At 47.1% G+C, this 21,398-nt stretch overlaps 1 protein-coding gene across 1 annotated transcript in view; it reads left to right on the plus strand.

Moving 5' to 3' along the window:
• Positions 1-14,000: 14,000 nt before the first annotated feature.
• LOC116506258 (unconventional myosin-Vb-like) overlaps positions 14,001-21,398 on the plus strand; it is a 276,128-nt gene continuing 268,730 nt past the window's right edge. Inside the window, 1 exon segment of the mRNA XM_032213906.1 lies at positions 14,001-14,350. Within this exon segment, the coding sequence (XP_032069797.1) occupies positions 14,324-14,350 (27 nt within the window). The 5' untranslated portion in view covers positions 14,001-14,323.

Here is a 21,398-nt window from a genome sequence, read left to right on the forward strand (position 1 = left end):
TGGAAACCATTGTGAACTGTTGCTCAATAATGGGGCTCTATAGAAATCGTGCTAATTACATTTGAAAGAATCTAAATCTCTGCCCTGCAGATTTCTATCTATGAAATAACAGAGAAGTCAAATAATAAAAATAATCTGGAAAAGACATGAACTATCATCTCAACAGTCCATCAGTAGGTAGAACTAAAGCAGTCAGACAAAGTGAGCCTGCTAAAGGCAAATGTTCATTTATTCTAAATTTATATAATATCTGCAAGTTCTGTGTGAGCTGTGTAACACCATTCAATTTGATTTCGTCAAACTGGCAAGTGCGCCGTTTGGAAAATCTGACTGAATACATATTTGTCGGAATGATGGGAAGGGCTATCCATAAAATATGGATGCAGTCACAGTGCAGAGTGAAATATTAAAACCAGTATGAGAAAACAGAATTCAAAGCCCTGGGCGTCCAGATAAAATGCAGAAAAAAAGAACATCAGCCTAAAAGTAGAAAAGGTTAAAATAGAAGAATTAAAATAGGAGGTTTTATACTTTGTGCCACAATTTTCATTTATTTATTTAGTTTGTTACACATGTACGAGATAACAGGTATGAGTATAAACATGGACATGAACACAGGAAATGGGGACAGTAGGACAGGGACATTAGGCACGCTGGTGTGCTTATGCACTCCCCCTCTACGGACCTCTTAGGAATGGTGGGAGGTCCACAGTAGACATTTTGAGGTTGAAGCTGTGGGTTTGCGGCTGTAACAACAGAGTCAGGTACAGCATTCCAGGCGTTGACCACTCTACTGCTGAAGTCATATTTTCTGCAATCGAGTTTGGAGCGGTCTACTTTGAGTTTGTATCTATTGTTTGCTCGTGTATTATTGTGGTTGAAGCTGAAGTAGCCATTGACAGCTAGGATGTTGTAGCAGACAATTTTGTGGACTACACTTAGGTCGGATATTAATTGGCGTAGTTCCAGATTGTCCAAGCCCAAAGTTTCAAGCCTAGTGGCATAAGGGCAGTGGTGGGTTTCAAAAATTGTTCGAACCTACTCTGTGGGTGTAGCCTCCTTTGTGGGAGTGGCTTGCTGCCCATATGACCAGATGGGAATGGCTTGCCACCCATGTGACCAGATATGAAGATGCCGACGTCACTTGTCAGAACCACCTTAAATTACCTCACACACAGCACTGGCATGCATGAGAATATGATGTAAATTTGTTTTTAAAAGGCATCTTTGGTTTGCGTTAAAACAACTTCAACACACACAATGTTCTGATTGCACCACAAACGCAGTAGTCATTCTTACCTTTCACAGAGGCACTGAGTTTTATAAATATGAGCATGATAGTGTAGAATAATCATATCCAAGGACCAGTGCTGGGTTTAAAAAAAATTTGGAACCTCTTCTGTAGGTGTGGCCTGCTTTCCGGGTCCACTGGTGGAACCTCTTCTAACCGGTTCGGTAGATTTGACGAACCGGTTCTACCGAATAGGTGTGAACTGGTAGGAACCCACCTCTGCATTAGGGATTCTATAGTGAGTAGAGGAGTGGAGGACTCTTCTTGTGAAATACCTCCGGACCTGCTCAATCGTATTAATGTCCGATATACAGTGTGGATTCCAGGCAGACGAGCTGTATTCGAGAATTGGTCTGGCAAAGGTTTTGCATGCCCTAGTTTGCAGTACAATGTTACCAAAGAAGAAGCTTTGCAAAATTAGGTTAACAACTCTTAGTGCCTTTTTGGCAATGCTTCCTTACCTGATTCCTTCCTGCAAGGCTCTGAATGAACATACCACAGATCTAACAGATACTACAGACTATTTCCTCTTATATTAAGATTACATTAATTTCATTTGCCAAAGATTTTTTTTTAAAAAATATGACATTTTAAAAAAATCCTTAAGAAAAAAATGTCTGCCAGCTAATTCCCCTAGGAAGGACTGATAAATGCCACCAAATGTGTCTTCCACTTAGCAGCTCATTTTTAGACTTCAGAATGTAAGGATCCTAAACCTAAAGAATATGTCTCCAAAATTATTTTAGGCTCTGATAGTCATCAAAGTTTATTTCTTCTATTGCATTTTAACACTTGATAAATGAGTGTAGCATTGCAGCATGAAACGTCCTACAAGAAAATGTGTCTGTTAGTGCATCTCCTCTATTGTTGCATTAAGTGATTGATTTACCTTAGAATTTAATTTGCAGCTAACAAGGAAACCTTCTCAAATGTTTTACTGTGAAGTTTTATCAGCATTCTTCCCTACCTGGTTTTCTCAGCTCCCACATTACAACTGAGAGTTATGTGCTGTAAATTACTCCTGCTTCCTCCGTTTTATATAACTTTCCCCAATCTAGATCTCTCTCAATAGATTAGGCAGCAATACCAACATTTTGGTGTTTGTAACCATTGCTTTGAGCGGCTAAATGGCATGAAAGGCAGGGAAGGGCTTTTGACTATACATGTAGTCCTCACTTAGTGACTTCTTGTTCAGCAACCATTCAAAGTTACAACAGTGCTCAACAAGAAGACTTATGGACGGTCCTTGAAGTTGTCCTTGAAGAGCCGAGGTGGCGCAGTGGTTAAATGCAGCACTGCAGGCTACTTCAGCTGACTGCAGTTCTGCAGTTCGGCTGTTCAAATCTCACCGGCTCAGGGTTGACTCAGCCTTCCATCCTTCCGAGGTGGGTAAAATGAGGACCCGGATTGTTGTTGGGGGCAATATGCTGACTCTGTAAACCGCTTAGAGAGGGCTGAAAGCCCTATGAAGCGGTATATAAGTCTAACTGCTATTGCTATTGCTACTGCTATTGTGGCTGTCGCAGTGTCCACACAGTCACAGGATCATGATTGGGGCACTTGGCAAGCAGCACACAGTTACAATGGTCACAGCTTCCCACAGTCACATCACTTGTGATCTTCACTGCCAGCTTCCAATAAGTCAACTCAATGAGGAAACCAGCCACCACCTGATGTTGTGCTTAATGACTGCACATGATTCCTTAACAACCACAACTTGAACAGTCATTGTACACTGAAGATCGCATTTAATTTCGTTGTACAAGGTACAATGACAATAAACTAACTAAACTGAACTAAACTAAACTAAATGATGATGGGAACAGTAATTAAACTCATCTTTAAAACTCCAGACCTCTAGGGAAGATATCCAGTACCTCTGGATCAGTCTGGAAAAACAGGTTCAGCCTACTCAAAAATCCACTTTGCAAGAAAGTCACAGCCTTACTTAAAAATACTATAACCATTGGCCCTTTGTCCTTTAAACCACTCTAAAATGCATCTTAAATTTTTATCTTATCCGCAATTCATTTTGTGCTTCATTTTCAGAGTACCAACACTTAAAAGTTCAATTGCATTCCCTTTATATGATCCTTCCTCTTCAACAGCTCATTTACTGCTTCTGCAAAATAGGGGAATCAAATTTATTAAAACTTATAAATCTAGGCTGGAGTATTCCATAGTAACTGAAGTAACAAGCTTTACACATTTAATAGTTGGAAAATTTTCTGTGTGTGTGTGTGTGTGTGTGTGTAAAACACACTTTGTAGTTTTTAGACTAAAATGGCATTTATGTGAAACCCAGCAATTATATTTGTATCCCATGTGAACAGACCATCATATTAAAGTATATTATGGTTTATTTGTTTCAATATGGCATATTACATGGAGATAGCAATTGTATTTGCTAAATCTGCATTAACATATTGTGTGGATCCAACTTGTAAAGTGTAATAACCAAAGATTTAACATAGATGAATGAAAGAATATCCCTTTTTCTCATCTTTGTTTCCCTACTGTGGTTACACACCAGAAACAAAACTAGCCTTGCACATTGCAGTATGCTTTGACTTGGCATTTCCAATAATTACAATTATTTCTCACTTTTCGTTCATAAAAAACTGTAATTACTGCTGCAGGATCTGGAAAGAGAGCTGGATGGAAAGATGGCACTTGTTCTTCAGCATCTAAGACAAGAGTATTCCATAACTAGATATCAGACATGAACAATCAGAGGCACACATGAAGTGTTCAATTAGCTATTTTATTGCTCAAACCTATAACACAGGAATCTTCTCAGGTTACCGTGCATTAGCCTAGATAAAGTTCAATGACGTTCAAGAGGGGTCGGATCTGCTGTCTTATGCCCCTGTAGGGATTCCAGACTAATCTCACATTTGATTCCTCCCCCAGCTCAACCGGTCTAACTTTGACATCATGCACTGTTTGACTAGGAAATTGCTATCTTAGTTATAGCGCTTCACCAAATTCTTCTAAAGTTTTCAACACACTATTATAAGCTATAGTGGTTGACTGGCCATAGTGGCTGGATTTATGCAACCTGCAAAGCAAATACTTACAGTAGTGGCCAAAATTGTGGAAACTTTTTGGGGAAAGTATTTTTGAGGTTTGGTGGCTAAGCAACCCCCCACTTCTTTTTAGTAGTACCATAAAATTATATATCAACTGAAAGATAATTTAATCAAGAATGTAATGCAACAAAATTTGTTCAATTATCTGTATTCTATGAAAAGTTATAGCCAAATGTAGCCAGCAATAAAACCCACTTAATAGAAGCAATGAATCATTCAATCTTGGTTTCACATTATAACAACTGCAGAACTAAAAGACTTGGTTAACTCCATGGGACGATGTTGTAAGGCCGTAATTCATGCTAAAGGCAGAGGTGGGTTCCTGCCGGTTCGCACCTCTTCTGGCGTACCAGTTCCAAAAATTTGCCGTAGTTTTGCGTACCCGTTCCACGGAGGCATAGCCACATCCCCATACTGATACGCTCCCCTGCCCTGTAGCCCATTTGCAAGGCGCATCTCAAAGAGAAAGAAGCGAGGGTGGGGCTTCTTCAGAGGACCCGAGGCAAGAACAGAGTTGAAGTCCTCTCTGAAACAACTGGAAAAGGTATGTGTGGTCAGAGGGAGGGGGAGGAATTCAAACTTCATCCTCCTGGTGTGTACGGGGCTTTGGGCAAAGGCTGGAGGGAAGGACCCTGGCTTGCTTGTGCTCTCCCTCCCCAAGTGTAGTTTGATTGCAGGCGGAGCCACGTTGCCTTTTCAAACCTGTAATCAGTGAAGCTGGGCTGGATTTTTACATAGTGGATCCGAGCCTTCTGGGGCTGGGGGAAAATGTGTGTGCTACAGCATGGCTCTTTGCCTGGCTTCCTGCGTCCTCCTGTGGTTTCCTCAGTGCTCGCTTGTGCTCTCCCTCCCCAAGTGTAGTGACTTCCTCCCCAGGCCCCTCCATTTCTCCCCACACACACACAGCTGGATAAAACTATATAAAAATCTAGCCCAGCTTTACTGATTACAGGTTTGAAAAGGCAATGTGGCTCTGCCTGCAATCAAACTTTATTGCTTTAGAGCTCGTGGTCGTAGAGATCGTGGTCGTAAGTCGAGGACTACCTGTACAATTCCAAGTGCTGGGGTTGACTTATAAAGTCCTGCATGGTTTGGTTCCAAATATCTTCAGGATCACATCTCCTTTGAATGCAATCTACTTGCCCTGCATTATCTGGAACAGCTTCAAGCACAGCACAACAGAGAGCACATTAATCTAGTCACAGTACCAATGCACAGCCTACTGAGATCAAGCGATCTCTTTTCAGCAGCATCTAAGAAATGTCTTATCAACCAAAACTTCTAGAAGGGGCTCCGGGTCATTGAGATCGGATGCAGCCCTCAGTGACAATTTGGCTTCCAAGAAGATCTTCAAATCAGGGGTGAAATGCTCTGAAGTCTGCTATCGGTTAGCTTGAGCGCGCATGCACACCAAACTTTTAAAAGCATTTTTAAACTACTAGTTCTCCCAAACCGGTAGTTTAAAAATGCTTTTAAAAAGGTTTTTTTAAAGTTCCGATGATCAGCTGTGCAACAATCAGCTGTGCTGAGTAATCGTGGGAACTTTTTAAAAAACTTTTTAAAGCATTTTTTTTTTACTATCGATTCGGGTGAACCGGTAGCATTTCACCCATGCTTCAAATGCTATACTTGATCCTGCGAGGGAAGCCGGCCAGAATTGCAGTGTTTGCCAGCCAGAATTTCCATCTTCTTGGGATTCAGCCTCAGCCCATTGGCTCTCATCCAATGCTTCACATCCTGCAAATCCAGCAGATGAAAATTCAGATAAAAAGCAGGAAGCTGAGTGTTATCTGCATACTGATGACATCTCACTCCAAAGGTCCAGATGGCCTTTCCCAGCATTTTCGTGTAGATATTACGGAGCACGAGGGACAAAATTAAGCCCCGTGGGACTCCACAGGTGCGAGTGGAAAGACAACCCCTAGCACAGGAGTCTCCAACTTTAAGACTTTGGACTTCAACTCTGTCAAGGAATTGCGCAGCAGCCGCCCAGATGGAAACACTGACACAAACTTGTAGTCTTTTATAGAAATATGTTTAACACTCAAATTTACAGCAGCCTTTGTCATCATCCAGAAATATGTCATAATTCTTGAGGATAACAATAATACAGGGGCGGGGAAGTAACTTGAGATTTATTAATTATGAATATTTATGCTTACAACATCTAATATCTATGCATGTAAATGACTGTATCATTTTCTCCTCCTTTCCTGAAATGCTTAACTATGAATGCATCCTTGTGTCTCTAGGAACCCCTCCAGTAGTGGGTTTCAAATTTTTGGTATTTTTTATTTTGGTATTTATTATACATTTATAGGCCGCCCTTTTCCCTGAGGGGACTCAGGGCGGCTTACAATAAAAGGGGAAAGGGAGTGTAGGACAAATACAAAAAGAAATGTGAACGAGAATAAATTAAACAGTAAAACACAACATTCACTCAACATTCGGGAGGGGCGAAAGTAAAAACTTATCCCCAGGCCTGACGGGCTAGCCAGATCTTGAGGGCTGTGCGGAAGGCCTGGATGGTGGTGAGGGTACGGATCTCCACGGGGAGATTATTCCATAGCGTCGGAGCCGCAACAGAGAAGGCTCTCCTCCGAGTAGTCGCCAGTCGGCACTGACTGGCGGATGGAATACGGAGGAGGCCGGCTCTATGCGATCTGATGGGACGCAGGGAGGTAATTGGCAGAAGGCGGTCTCTCAAATAGCCAGATCCACTACCATGGAGCGCTTTATGGGTGGTGAGTACGACCTTGAAGTGCACCCGGAGATCGACAGGTAGCCAGCGCAGCTCACGGAGGATTGGTGTTATGTGGGCGATGTTATTTTTAGAACCTCTTCTGTAGGTGTGTCCTGCTTTGTGGGAGTGGCTTGCTGGCCATGTGGCTGGATGGACGTGGCCAACTTGTAAAATGTGGTGAAACTCACTTAACAATGCTCTTGTTTAGCAACCAAAATGTTGGCTCAGAAACTCTGGCATTTGAAGCACGCAAGTCTTAAAGCTGTCAAGTTACAAGACCCTTGCACCCCTAACCCTTTAGAAAAAAAAACCCCAAGGGTGTTTAAACTTGACAGCTTTAAGACTTGTGGACTTCAACTCCCAGAATTCCTCCTCTCGCTCTTCATCTTGATGATGTGCAGACAGGGAGCTGGAACCGGTTCTAAACGGCACTGTAGATTTGTAGAACCTCTTCTCTAGAAGAGGGTAGAACTGGCAGGAACCCACCCCTGAACCCCTCCCATTATTTTCTGGAGAAAATCCCTCCTGTATAAATACTGTAATGAGCCTTGATTATTTCTTTTCTTTGGGGGGGAGGGGTTTCTTGCATTTGATTCCAGACAACAACCCACAGTATCAAAAAGCTGCTGAAAGTTTAGGAAGAGACACAGCAGCTCCAGAAGTTGTGGGTCAGAGGTGGGTTCCTACCAGTTCGCACCTATTCGGTAGAACCGGTTCGTCAAATCTACTGAACCGGTTAGAAGATGTTCAGTGGACCAGTGAACCCGGAAAGCAGGCGACACCTACAGAAGAGGTTCCAACATTTTTTGAAACCAACCACTGGTCCTTGGATATGATTATTCTACACTATCATGCTCATATTTATAAAACTCGGTCCCTCTGTGAAAGGTAAGGACGACTACTGCGTTTGTGGTGCAATCAGAACATTGCGTGTGTTGAAGTTGTTTTAACGCAAACCAAAGATGCCTTTTAAAAAACAAATTTACATCATATTCTCATGCATTTCAGTGCTGTGTGTGAGGTAATTTAAGGTGGTTCTGACAAGTGTCATCGGCATCTTCATATCCGGTCACATGGGCGGCAAGCCACTCCCATCCGGTCACATGGGCAGCAAGCCACTCCCACAAAGGAGGCCACACCTACAGAGTAGGTTCGAACAATTTTTGAAACCCACCACTGTTGTGGGTGCTCCAACACTGGACGTTTTTAAGGATAGGATAGGATAGGATAGGATAGGATAGGATAACAGAGTCGGAAGGGACCTTGGAGGTCTTCTAGTCCAACCCCCTACCTAGGCAGGAAACCCTATACTGTTCCAGACAAATTGCTATCCAACATCTTCTTAAAGACTTCCAGTGTTGGGGCATTCACAACCTCTGGAGGGAAGTTGTTCCACTTATTAATTATTCTAACTGTCAGGAAATTTCTCCTCAGTTCTAGGTTGCTTCTCTCCTTGATTAGTTTCCACCCATTGCTTCTTGTTCTACCCTCGGGTGCCTTGGAGAATAGTTTGACTCCATCTTCTTTGTGGCAGCCCCTGAGATATCGAAACACGGTTATCATGTATCCCCTGGTCCTTCTTTTCATTAAAGATATTGGACATGGTATAGGGCAGTGATGGCGAACATTTTTGTAAAGGCGTGCCAAAATTGTGCGTGCAAGTGTCCACACCCAAAATTCAATGCGCCCCGCCCACCTACGCATGCGTGGGGGGGCAGATTTCGCCCTTCCCAGGCTCCGGAGGCTTTCCTGAAGCCTGGGTAGGGCAAGAACAACCTCCCCCGACCCCCAGGAGGCCCTCCGGAAGCCCGAAACGGATAAATTCTGAATTCCCAGTTGGTCCGTTGGGCCCATTTTTCGCCCTTCTGAGGCTCTGGAGCCTTTCCTGAAACCTGGGGAGCGCAAAAACAGCCTCCCCTGGCCTTCCAGAAGGCCAAAAATCAGCTGGCAAATACGGGTCCGTCTGCCTCCTGCAAGGTCTTCTACGAACTGTTTTTCTGTTGTTGAAAGAAATGTCCTTTTGGGTTCAGCTCCAAGTGGGGAAGAAGACTCTGGAGACATGGAGACTGCTTGGAAAGATGGTTTATTGTTGGACAGGGCCACATGGCTTGAGCCCTGACCAGAAAAGGTGATCACATGTTTCAATGTTGGTGGAGAAGAAGAGAGAAGGGCTGAGGAAGTGGCTTGCTAGGCTTTTATAACCTGTTCAGTCCCACCTCTCTGTTTCCTGTTCCTGTGTAAGAAATGTATTCTGACTGGTTGTCAGACTCCCATGGGGCGATGAAGGGGGCTACAGGTATAGATGAGTTCTCAAATGCCATGTGGAGAGTTGAGTAATATCCCTTCCCCCTACAGCTGCAGTGAGGAGAAGTCTTTAGTATGTAAAGTGGGCTAGCCTGGCCATCTTAATGGCCCATTAGCTGGGGATGGGCAGAAAGCTATAGGCAACTATTCTGTCTTTTAAAACATGTTTCTTTTCACATCCAGAGAAATATTCTGCCTTTTCAATATTTCCTAGGATATTTCATTTTTCTGGGAGAGGGCTGGATGATAACTTCCCACACTGTTATTCAGAATGACAAGGACAGAAGCCCATCCTTTCTGCTTGCTCAACTGCACAGTAGGTCCCCTAATACTAATGTACTCTCACCGGTGCTCCGGCTTCTCCTAGCAATTCCTCCACCATCTATTCGGTGAAGTTTCTTGCTGTGTTCATCATAAACCAGGGTCCCTCCGTCCCTCTGGTGACAATCCTTGGGATCCGTAAAGGGGTAGCGAGCTTGCTGCCACATTCAATATTTCTATATGGCTCCGGGCAGACCTTCTAACCCCCAAATCAAAGCAATTTCTAAATGGTTTCTCTTTGTTCCCAGAAGCCAACCTCAGAGGGTTTCATCTCACTCCAGCGCTTTAGAATAGAGAACTAATTTAAAAGCATCTGTAAGAAACACTGATGCAGAATGAAAAGAATCTCTGACTCGGCATATCGTTAAAACTACAGAGAAGGATTTTGAGTGGTTAGATGCCTGGTCATTTCTAACCACTGAACTAGGAAATTCAGCCTGACGCCTCCTGAAAATTCAGACGCCGAGCTGGAATGATTTTTTGAGGATCTGTGTGGAAATCACTGTAAGAGGTGCACTGCTTGCAGAAGGCAAGTCAAGAAACAATGGATATAAATTAACCAAGGACAGAAGCAACCTAGAACTAAGGAGAAATTTCCTAACGGAGAGAACAATTAACCAATGGAATAGCTTGCCTTCAGAATAACAATTAGATTTGGAAGGGACTTTGGAGGTCTTCTAGTCCACACACCCCCCCTGCTCAGGCAGGACACCATATAACATTGCAGATAAATGGTTGTCAAATCTCTTCTTAAAAACGTCCAGTATTGGAGCACTCACAACTTCTGGAGGCAAGTTGTTCCACTGGTTAATTGTTCTAACTGTCAGGAAATTTCTCCTTAGTTCTAGGTTGCTTCTCTCCTTGATTAGTTTCCACCCATTGCTTTTTGTTCTGTCTTTACGTGCTTTGGAGAATAGGTTGCCCCCTTTTCTTTGTGATAATCCCTAAGATATTGGAAGACTATAATGTCACCCCTAGTTCTTCTTTTCTCTAAACGAGACATACCCAATTCCAGCAACCGTTCTTCATATATTTTAGCCCCCAATCTCCTAATCATCTTGGTTGCTCTTCTCTGCACTCTTTCTGGGCTCTCAGCATCTTTTTTTACATTGTGGCAACCAAAGCTGGATGCAATATTCCAAATGTGGTCTTTCCAAGGCATTATGGTGATATTTACATTTCAGTTGTGGGTGCTCCATCACTGGAGGCTTTCAAAAAGGGACTGGGAGAACCATTTGTCTGAAATGGTGTAGGGCAGTGATGGAGAACCTTTCTGGCACTGAGTGCCCAAACCAGAACACATATGCACGTGTGTGCATGTTTGCGTGCCGGAGCATCAGAAACCAGAAGGACAGGTGGCTGGTGCGAGCATGCCTGTTTTTTGCCCATTTTTCAGGCCAAAAATGCCCCCCAAAACAGCTCAAAAAACGGCCTAAAATGGCCCAAGAAAGGCCCAGAAATGGCCTGAAAAATGTCTTGGGTTTTGGCTATTTTCAGGCTGTTTTCCAGCACTCCAGCGCCCATGAAGACCAGCTGGCCGTGCCGGAAACCAGAATAGCAGCTTTTAATGGCACGCGTGCCCACAGAGAGAGCTCTGCATGCCACCTCTGGCAAGCGTGCCTTAGGTCCGCCATCATGGCTGTAGGGTATTGTGCTCGAGCAATGGGTTGGACTAGAAGACCTCTGAGGTCCCTTCCAACTCTACTCCATATTGTATGTGCTAAAAAGTAATGAAAGAGATTTCCAGGCAAACAAAAGGAAAAAAAAACACCTAAATAGATTTGCTACAGTTTTGGAAAGTGTGCCTGTAGCTCAGTGGTGGGTTTCAAAAATTGTTCGAACCTACTCTGTGGGTGTGGCCTCCTTTGTGGGAGTGTCTTGCCACCCATGTGACCGGATGGGAGTGGCTTGCCGCCCATGTGACCGGATATGAAGATGCCGACGACACTTGTCAGAACCACCTTAAATTACCTCTCACACAGCACTGGCATGCATAAGAATATGATGCAAACTTGTTTTTTAAAAGGCATCTTTGGTTTGCGTTAAAACAACTTCAACACACGCAATGTTCTGATTGCACCACAAACTCAGTAGTCATCCTTACCTTTCACAGAGGCACTGAGTTTTATAAATATGAGCATGATAGTGTAGAATAATCATATCCAAGGACCAGTGGTGGGTTTCAAAAATTTTTGGAACCTCTTCTGTAGGTGTGGCCTACTTTCCGGGTCCATTGGTGGAACCTCTTCTAACCGGTTCGGTAGATTTGACGAACCGGTTCTACCGAATACGTGCGAACTGGTAGGAACCCACCTTTGCTGCAGCTGTTCCGTGACTATCAGGAACTGTGGGTTTTCCCTTATTAAATCAATTACTTCTCTCAAAATCAATGGGCCATATTTTAGCCCAGTGTGCTGTGTGATTCCAATGCCATCCAGAAGCAGCAGTTTGAAGTAAAGGGAATATATCACATCACAGATTCCACACTTTTGAGATCTTGCCAGACTCCAAGACAGCAGGATCTTGTGATTTATAACCTCACACATAGATTGGAATCACACAGCACACGGGGGTAAAATATGGCTCCTTGATTTGTGATTCACTGTGTCATGTGAACGCAGCCAAGAGGGAGATTAGCCTTTGGTAAGTATGGTGGACGGAGAATCTGTGACTTCTAAACTCTTCTAGCCATTTGGCATATGATTGAGACAGTCCATATTTATTGCCAGTGTTTATAATGGGGTGTGGGTGTGCGTATGTGCACGCTCACCCTGGCAAAAATGCTAGAAAGAGCAGCAAATAATGGCTTCGATACGAACATATGCGGTCACATCTAAGCACGTTAGGCAAAATGTGGGATCTGCTTATTCATTGATTTTCCCACGCTTAATTCAATTACTCACTGCCTGTGATGCAATGAAGAAGCAACTGATTTAATAAAGGGACAGTTTTTGCTATTCATGAAACGCCTCCTGTACATACAAATTTCAAAACTGAGGCAAAACTACGTTTTTTTGTTCTTTCGTTCGCCTACAAATCTTTCAAAAATTGCAGGAATGTCTAATTAATGTACAGAAATCCTACCTGTGGTACTATCATCCAAAGAAGAGGGAGAAAGGCTGGCATCCTTCCTTCCTTCCCTTCCTTCTTTCTCCCTTCCCTTTCTCTTTCCTCACCTTCCTTTCCTTTCCTTCTTCCTTTCTCTCACATTTCTCCCTATTTTCATCCATTTATTTCTTTCGTTCGCCTACAAATCTTTCAAAAATTGCAGGAATGTCTAATTAATGTACAGAAATCCTATCTGTGCTACTATCATCCAAAGAAGAGGGAGAAAGGCTGGCATCCTTCCTTCCTTCCCTTCCTTCTTTCTCCCTTCCCGTTCTCTTTCCTCACCTTCCTTTCCTTTCCTTGTCTTCTTCCTTTCTCTCACATTTCTCCCTATTTTCATCCATTTATTTCTTTTCCTTCCCTTCCCCATTCATTTACTTTCCCCCTCCCTTTCTCTCTCCATTCAGCATGTATATATATATATGAAAAGACAATGCAGTTTTTTCAACCTGGCACCATCTGATGGGTGGGCTTGGCAATTCTGCCCAAGAAGAATTGTGGGAATTGGACTATCTGGAGAACCATCAGATCTTGCCAGCGCGCCTAATATTCTCCCAAAGGAGTTTCTCCAAGGATTTCAGGATGCCCATCTTAACTATAACAAGTAGTAGCTACTCAGGGCTTTGTCATCTTTTCGATCCTGGCTGGGGAAAAGAGGGATGAGGAAAAAAAGATGGGACCAGGGCGAAGGACGCCTCTCCCCACTCCTGAGCGCCCCGCTTTCCCCAGCAGGTTGCAGTACGCCTTATGGATAAAAAAGGAAAGGAAATTTGACGCGCTTCCCCTGGACCTGCCGGAGAAGCGAAGACGGCCGGTGGGGAAACCGCAGCTTTTCCCCGGAGAAAGGAGCATCGGAGCGCCCGGGGGTTGAAGAAGAGCTGAAAGGTCCCCCCGAGGGCATCTAGCCGGCCCTCCGCAGCTCGGTCAGGCCAAGTGGTGGTGGGGGGGAGAGGAAGGGCGGCAGGACGGCGCGCACTTGCTTCCCGGGCTCGGCCGGCAGAGGGCGAGCCGTGCCCGCGGGCTTGCCCGGCTTTCTCCCACCTGCGCCAAGCAGACGAGCGCAGGAAAGCGGCGCCGTCCGTCCGCCTCCCTCCCTCCCTCCTTCCCTCCCCGCCGAGCCCAGCGCCTCCCCTACCTGGCGACGAGGGAGCGGCGCCCGGCTCCGCCCGCCCGCTTCGCCGGGCAGCGGCTGCTCCCTCTCCCCCACCTTCCGCCTTGCCGCTCTTCGCCGGCCGTTGGGTAAATAACTCCGGGGCCGAGGCCGGGCAAAGGTCGGCGGAGCGCGGCCGGCCGTCGGAACTGCATCGCCCGGCTCCGCCTGTATCCCTTTCCCGTCGCCACTAGCACCACCGGGCGCCTGGACGCCGCTCTTTTTCGGCCCGGCTCCGGCTTGAATGCTTCGGAGTTGCCTGCGGACTTCTCGGCTTTGCGCCCCTTTGGCTTTTGCGCATCGCCGGCCGGGACATGTCGGTGACGGAGCTGTACAGCAAGGTAGGAAGGGAAGCGGGGTTAGACTCGAGCCGGGGCTGGGGGGGGGGGGAGCGGGCTCCCTGGATCTCCTCTCCTCCTCCGTCTCCTTCCCCGGAGCCGCCTGCGGGCGCGCCCTGCGGTTTCCTTTCGCGGCCGGTTGAGTTTGTTCCTGGAGAGTGCAAGTCCGCCCCGCCCGCTTTCAGGACGAGCCCGGCTGGGAAGGGGGCGGCGGGTGTGTGTGTAAAACAAAATCGCTCCTGTTCCCATTTCCCAGAGGGGGAAAACTGAGGCACGGAGGGAGATCCAGCAGGCTGAACGCGGACGCTCCTTCCAAGCTGCCTTGGCTCTTCTTCCTCCAGGGTGGTTGTGAGAATGGAGCTGCCCGTGACCCGCGTGTTTACGAAGTCCCGGGTTGCGGGGAGGGGGAGCAGGTGCGGCTCGAACCAAGGCCGATCTCCAGCCTCGAGTTGATGGGGAGGTTATCCCGGCTCTTCACTCCCCTCCCCGCCCCGTCCCCAAAACCCCTTCTTTCTTTCCGTGTTTTCCTTTGCTTTCCAAGTTCTTGGCTAGGAAGCGGCGGGTTCCGTGGTGGGACCCGAGTGGAGTGGAGGAGTCCCGGGTCGCCCTCCCGCCGCTCCCGCTTTGTGCTGCTTCAAGAGGAGGGCCGGAGAGACCCCCCCTCGCCCCTTTTGCCTCTTGGGGACACCTTCCCGCAATTGTGGCGGTTTTGCGGGGTGTCCGACTTCGTGGGGATGAGCCTGCGATCTCCCAATATAAGATACAAGGATAGGGGCTCCATCTTGAGCAGGGGGTTGGACTAGAAGACCTCCAAGGACACTTCCAACTCTTTATACCAGGGATGTCCAAACTTGGGAACTTTTAAGACTTGTGGACTTCAATTCCCAGAATTCCCCAGCCGCTGGCTGGGGAATTCTGGGAGTTGAAGTCCACAAGTCTTAAAAAGTTCCCAAGTTTGGACATCCCTGCTTTATACTTTTATTCTGTTGAGTAACTTTTCCCAGTTCCGACCTAGACCTGGATCTGTCCAGGTCAATCCTGGGACCCCAACTTTTCTGAATTCCCCCCTACCCACCCCCAGCTGGCAGGAAATGGAATTCTGGGAATTGCAGTCCCAACTCATCCAGAGGGTGGCAGGTGAGACTCTCATAAGTGATTTCGAATGTAGAATAGATAGAATGAGCCGGAAGAGACCTTGGAGGTCTTCTAGTCCAGTCCCCTACTCAAGCAGGAGAACCTATACCATTTTTTAGATAAGTGACTGTCTAGACCAGGAGTTCCCAACCTTTTTTGGGTCATGCCCCACCGAAGCTTCTTTAAAATCCTGATGCCCCCCCCCCCTCCCGTGACATATAATTCTTACTTTAGTCAAAAAGTGAACTTTACTCACGCGGGGGAAGCCTAAAAGGCCATTAACTTGGTTTAAACAAGGTCCAAATTGCCCCCATTAAGCCTGGACACCACGTTGGGAACTACTACTGGTCCAGGCTCTTCTTAAAAATATCCAGTGATGAAGCACCCACGATTTCTGCAGGCAAGATGTTCCACTGGTTAATTGTCCTCACTATTAAGAAGTTTCTCCTTAATTCCAGGGTTGCTTCTCTCTTTGATCAGTTTCCAACTATTGTTTTTTGTCCTGCCCTCTGGTGCTTTAGAAAATAAGTGGACCCCTTGTCTTTCTTTTTTCTAGAATAGCCAAACCAAATCCCGCAGCCGTTCTTCATATGTTTTAGTCTCCAGGCCTTAGTTGGCTACTTCTCTGAACTTCTTCCAAAGTTCAGAGAAGATTGATAATGATCAAAGATGATGGGGGTTCCTGCTGGAAGGGAGATTGCCCCTTTGAAATCTGAGGTTTGTGGTGGGCCCCACAGGGGAGGAGGGGACTTCCAGAAGTGAGGTTGATTTGAGTTTTCTCCATGGTGGCTGGGCCAGATGATCTTTGGAGGTGCAATGTACCGTATTTTTTCAGAGTATAAGATGCACTAAGATTTTGAAGAGGCAAATTAAAAAAAAGTTTTTGCACTTTTTTTTTTTAGGATTTTATTGGAAATTTATATGCCGCCCTTTTCCCTGAGGGGACTCAGGGCGGCTTACAACAGTGAAGGGAAGGGAGTGCAAGACAAGACTTAAAAAGAAAAGAAGCGTGATTAAAAGAAAATTGATCATAAAAACACAACATTCACTCAACATTCGGGCGGGGTGAGAGTAATCCTATCCCCAGGCCTGACGGGATAGCCAGTTCTTAAGGGCTGTGCGGAAGGCCTGGACTGTGGTGAGGGTACGGATCTCCACGGGGAGGTTGTTCCATAATGTCGGAGCAGCAACTGAGAAGGCTCTCCTCCGCGTAGTCGCCAGTCGGCACTGACTGGCGGATGGAATTCGGAGGAGGCCTACTCTGTGCGATCTGATGGGACGCAGGGAGGTAATTGGCAGGAGGCGGTCTCTCAAATAGTCAGATCCACTACCATGGAGCGCTTTATAGGTGGTAAGTAAGACCTTGAAGTGCACCCGACGATCAACAGGTAGCCAGCGCAGCTCACGGAGGATTGGTGTTATATGGGCGAACCGTGGTGCGCCCATGATCACTCGCGCGGCCGCGTTCTGGACTAGCTGAAGTCGCCGGATGCTCTTCAAGGGCAGCCCCATGTAGAGCACATTGCAGTATTCCAGCCTAGAGATCACAAGGGCTCGAGTGACTGTTGTGAGAGCCTCCCGGTTCAGGTAGGGCCGCAACTGGCGCACCAGGCGAACCTGGGCAAATGCCCCCCTGGTCACAGCCGACAAGTGGTGGTCAAAACTCAGCTGTGGATCCAGGAGGACTCCCAAGTTGCGGACCCTATCTGAGGGGAATAAATTTTGCCCCCCCAGCCTGATAGGTGGAACGTTAGCCAAATTTTTGGGAGGAAAACACAACAGCCACTCGGTCTTGTCTGGGTTGAGTACCAGTTTGTTAGCTCTCATCCAGTCTTTAACAGCCTCAAGGCCCCGGTTCATCACGTCCACCGCTTCATTGAGTTGGCACGGGGCGGACAGATACAACTGAGTATCGTCCGCATACTGGTGGTATTTTATCCCGTGCCTTCGAATGATCTCGCCCAGCGGTTTCATGTATATGTTAAATAGCAGGGGGGACAGAACCGAACCCTGCGGCACCCCATAGGTTAGGGGCCTCGGGGACGATCTCTCCCTCCCCACCAACACCGACTGCGACCTGTCCGAGAGGTAGGAGGAGAACCACTGTAAAACAGTGCCGCCCACCCCCACCTCCCGCAGTCGTCGCAGAAGGATACCATGGTCGATGGTATCGAAAGCCGCTGAGAGGTCGAGGAGAACCAGGATGGACGCATAGCCTCCATCTCTGGCTCTCCAGAGATCATCGGTCAATGCGACCAAAGCGGTTTCAGTGCTGTAACCGGGCCTGAAGCCAGACTGGAAGGGGTCAAGGTAGTTAGCTTCCTCCAAGGTACGCTGAAGCTGTAAGGCCACCACCTTCTCAACAACCTTCCCCAGAAAGGGGAGGTTGGAGACTGGACGATAGTTGTTAAGAACTGCTGGATCCAAGGACGGTTTCTTCAGGAGGGGCCTCACCACCGCCGCCTTAAGCGCGGTGGGGAGGTGTCCCTCCCGAAGAGAGGCGGTAACAACCGCCTGGATCCAGCCTCGTGTCACCTCTCTGCTGTTGGCAGTCAGCCAAGAGGGACACGGGTCCAGTATGCAGGTGGAGGAACTCACAGCTCGCATAGCCTTGTCCACATCCCCGGAGGCAACATCCTGAAACTCAGCCCAGAGATGGTCTACCAAGTTATTCCCCTGTGTCCCGGCTGGATCTGCAGGGGTGGAGTCCAGTTCCGATCGAAACCGAGCAATTTTGTCCGCCAAGAACTGACTATATTCCTCAGCCTTACCCTGCAGGGGGTTCCCCGTCTCCCTCCTATTTAGGAGGGAGCGGGTTATCCTAAACAGGGCGGCTGGGCGAGACTCGGCGGACGCTACCAAGGAGGCAATGTGTGATCTTTTGGCGGTTCTCAATGCCCAAATATACTCCTTGGTGCAAGCTGTCAACAGTGCTCGGTTCGATACGGACCTGTCGGATCTCCACCGGTGCTCTAGGCGTCTCCTCCGGCGCTTTATCTCGCGGAGCTCCTCGGTGAACCAAGGGGGTCTCCGCGAGCCGCTGACCCGGAGGGGCCGTAGTGGCGCAATTCGGTCTAGAGACTCTGATGCCGCCGAGTGCCAGGCCGCAGCAATAGTCTCCGCCGAACTGTGGGCGAGAGCATCTGGAATGACCCCAAGCTCCGTCTGGAACCTAACAGGGTCCATCAGTCGCCTGGGGCGGAACCACCTGGTCGGTTCCTCCTCCCTACGGTGGGGGTTTGGCCTCCGGAAGTCTAACCTCAGTAGGTAGTGGTCTGACCACGACAGGGGAATGATCTCATTTCCCCTCAGACCAAGATCATAACTCCACTGCTCCGAGAGGAATACGAGGTCGAGTGTATGTCCTGCCAAGTGGGTAGGGCCTCGAATTACCTGGGTCAGGCCCATGGCTGTCATGGAGGCCATGAACTCCTGCGCTCCATCAGAGTGTTCACCGAGCGAAGGCAAATTGAAGTCCCCCAGAACCATTAGTCTAGGGAACTCAACTGCTAGCTCGGCTATTGACTCGAGGAGCGCAGGGAGGGCCGCTGCAACGCAGTTGGGAGGCAGGTACGCAGTTGGGAGGCAGGCACTCTTCAGACCTCCCAAAAATGACCCGTTTTTTTGCGAAAACAGGCATGTTTTTTGTCAAAAAAAAAAAAAAAAGGCATGCATAGTCTTTAGGAGGCTTCCAGAGTTCTACTGGGGGCTGGGATGGGGGGAAAAATGAACAAAAAAATGGCCCATTTTTTGCTTATTTCTGCTCTCCCCAGCCCCCAGGAGCACTTTGGAAGCCTCCTAAAGGCTATGCACGGCCATTTTTGCAAAGGGGGGGGGCTAGGGTTTCGGAAAGCCAAAAATGCTGCATTCAGTGTATAAGACGCACCCAGATTTTCACCCTCTTTTTTGAGGGAAAAAGGTGCGTCTTATACCACCCAAAATATGGGTATATTTTCAGAACATTCAGAGATGTCCACCTTTGGAGGTTGGGAGACCTTTCTCCTCCCATCCTCTCCTAGTTAGTGGTTCACCTGCAATTTGGGTTCATTTCTTATGCTTTTGCTTAGCGTTGCTGAAAAACAGCAGTGCAAGTGATTGTTTTTTTATTATTTAGATGTAAAGATAACCACCCACTCCAGTTGACTCTCGGTGGCTAAACAAAATAAAACAGCAATTAAAACAATTACAAACATGAACAAAATTGTTCCTTTGAAAAGCATCCCTAAAGCTGAAAGTCAAGCAGTTTCTAAAGATAAACACAACGATAAACTCCCAGCCTTTCTCTCTCTCTCCTCTCTCTCTCTCTCTCTTTCTCTCTCTCTCCCTCCCTCCCTCCCTCCCTCTCCCTCTCCCCCCCTCTCTCCCTCTCTCTTCCCCCCTGCTTGTAACAACTCATCACCTGGCCAGTTAAACTATGGCTTGTGGGTGATACTTTCCCTAGGATTGGGTGGTAAGAAGGAAGTGGATTTTGATTGCTTTATTGCCTTTTAGGTTTTAAGTTAGGACTGTTTTCCTTTGAAAGTTGAAATATGTGGCTCTAATTAGCTCCCTCTATCTAGGATAGGTGCAAAGTGCATTGTTTTATTGGTAGAAACCAAACAAAAGAGCCAATTAGGTCTAGCGGCTAAGGTTACCAGGCTAGAAAGCAAGAGATTGTGAGTTCAAGTCCCACCTCAGTCATGAAAGCCAGCTGGGTGACTTTGAGCCAGTCGCTCTTTCTCTCTCTAAGCCCAACTCGCCTCACGGTTCCACCACAAAACCGCGGTAGACTAAAGCGCGCTCGACGAAAGCGCGTACCTGACGTCATCACAGCGCGACGAAAACATCACGCTGTGAGCGGTAAAGTTAAAATTAACGCGAAAACCTTACCCTAACCCCCCCAACCTAACCCTAAACCTAACCCTAAACCCAACCCTTAACCTAACGCTAAACCTAACGCTAACCCTTAACCTAACCCTAAACCTAACCCTAACGCTTAACGTAACCCTAAACCTAACCCTTAACCTAACCCTAACCCTAACCCTAAACCTAAACCTAACCCTTACCTTTACGTGAATCGGCTTGCTTTAAAAGCGCTTTTTAAAGCGCCCTTTTTTCTCCGCGGTCGTATTTGTTGCGCTGCTGATGACGTCAGGTACGTGCTTTAGTGGGGCGCGCTTTAGTGGACCGCGGTTTTGTCATGCCACTCGCCTCACAGGGTTGTTGTGGGGAAACTAGGAAGAGGAAGGGGGGGTGTTGGATACGTTTACCTCCTTGAGTTATTTGTAAAAATAATAGAGGCAGGATCTAAATAAATCTGATGAAGAAAAGTTCAAGTTGGCAAAGGCAATTTCTGTTAGGTTCCCTCTTATTAAAACACGTAGAAAAGGCGAACTCTCCACCTGCCTAGGATTGCGGATTGCTCTGCAGTGTTGCTCCTACCACTGTTTCTCCAGGACTTTTAAAAGAACTCAAGGTGTTCACACCACGCAGCTTCCTGTTCAAGGAACCTGGGAAATTGTAGGATACAGGGCAGTCCTCAACTTACAACAGTTCCCTTAGTGACCGTTCAGAGTTGCAACAGCACTGAAAACAGTGCCTTACAACCATTTTTCACACTTATGACCGTTGCAAGCCTCCCTGCGGTCTCATGATTTACATTTGGATGCTTGGCAACTGGCTCACACTTATGACGGTTGCAGGGTCCAGGGGTGCAGGGGTGAAATCCATTTACCTCTGCTACCGGTTCAGTAGCAATGTGCTCACTTCGCTCACACGTGCCACCTCCGTGTATGCGCAGGACCTCACATAATGCGCAGCATGACAAAAAGGTAAGGTAAGCGAACAGTGAGGGGGGGGGGGGAATCTGCTGTGCTGCACGATTTAGATTAGCCAGAAAGCAGGAAATCCTGCTTTCTAGCTAATACAAATCATGCGT

This window comes from Thamnophis elegans, chromosome 3 (assembly GCF_009769535.1).
Source record: "Thamnophis elegans isolate rThaEle1 chromosome 3, rThaEle1.pri, whole genome shotgun sequence".
Taxonomy (NCBI): domain Eukaryota; kingdom Metazoa; phylum Chordata; class Lepidosauria; order Squamata; family Colubridae; genus Thamnophis; species Thamnophis elegans.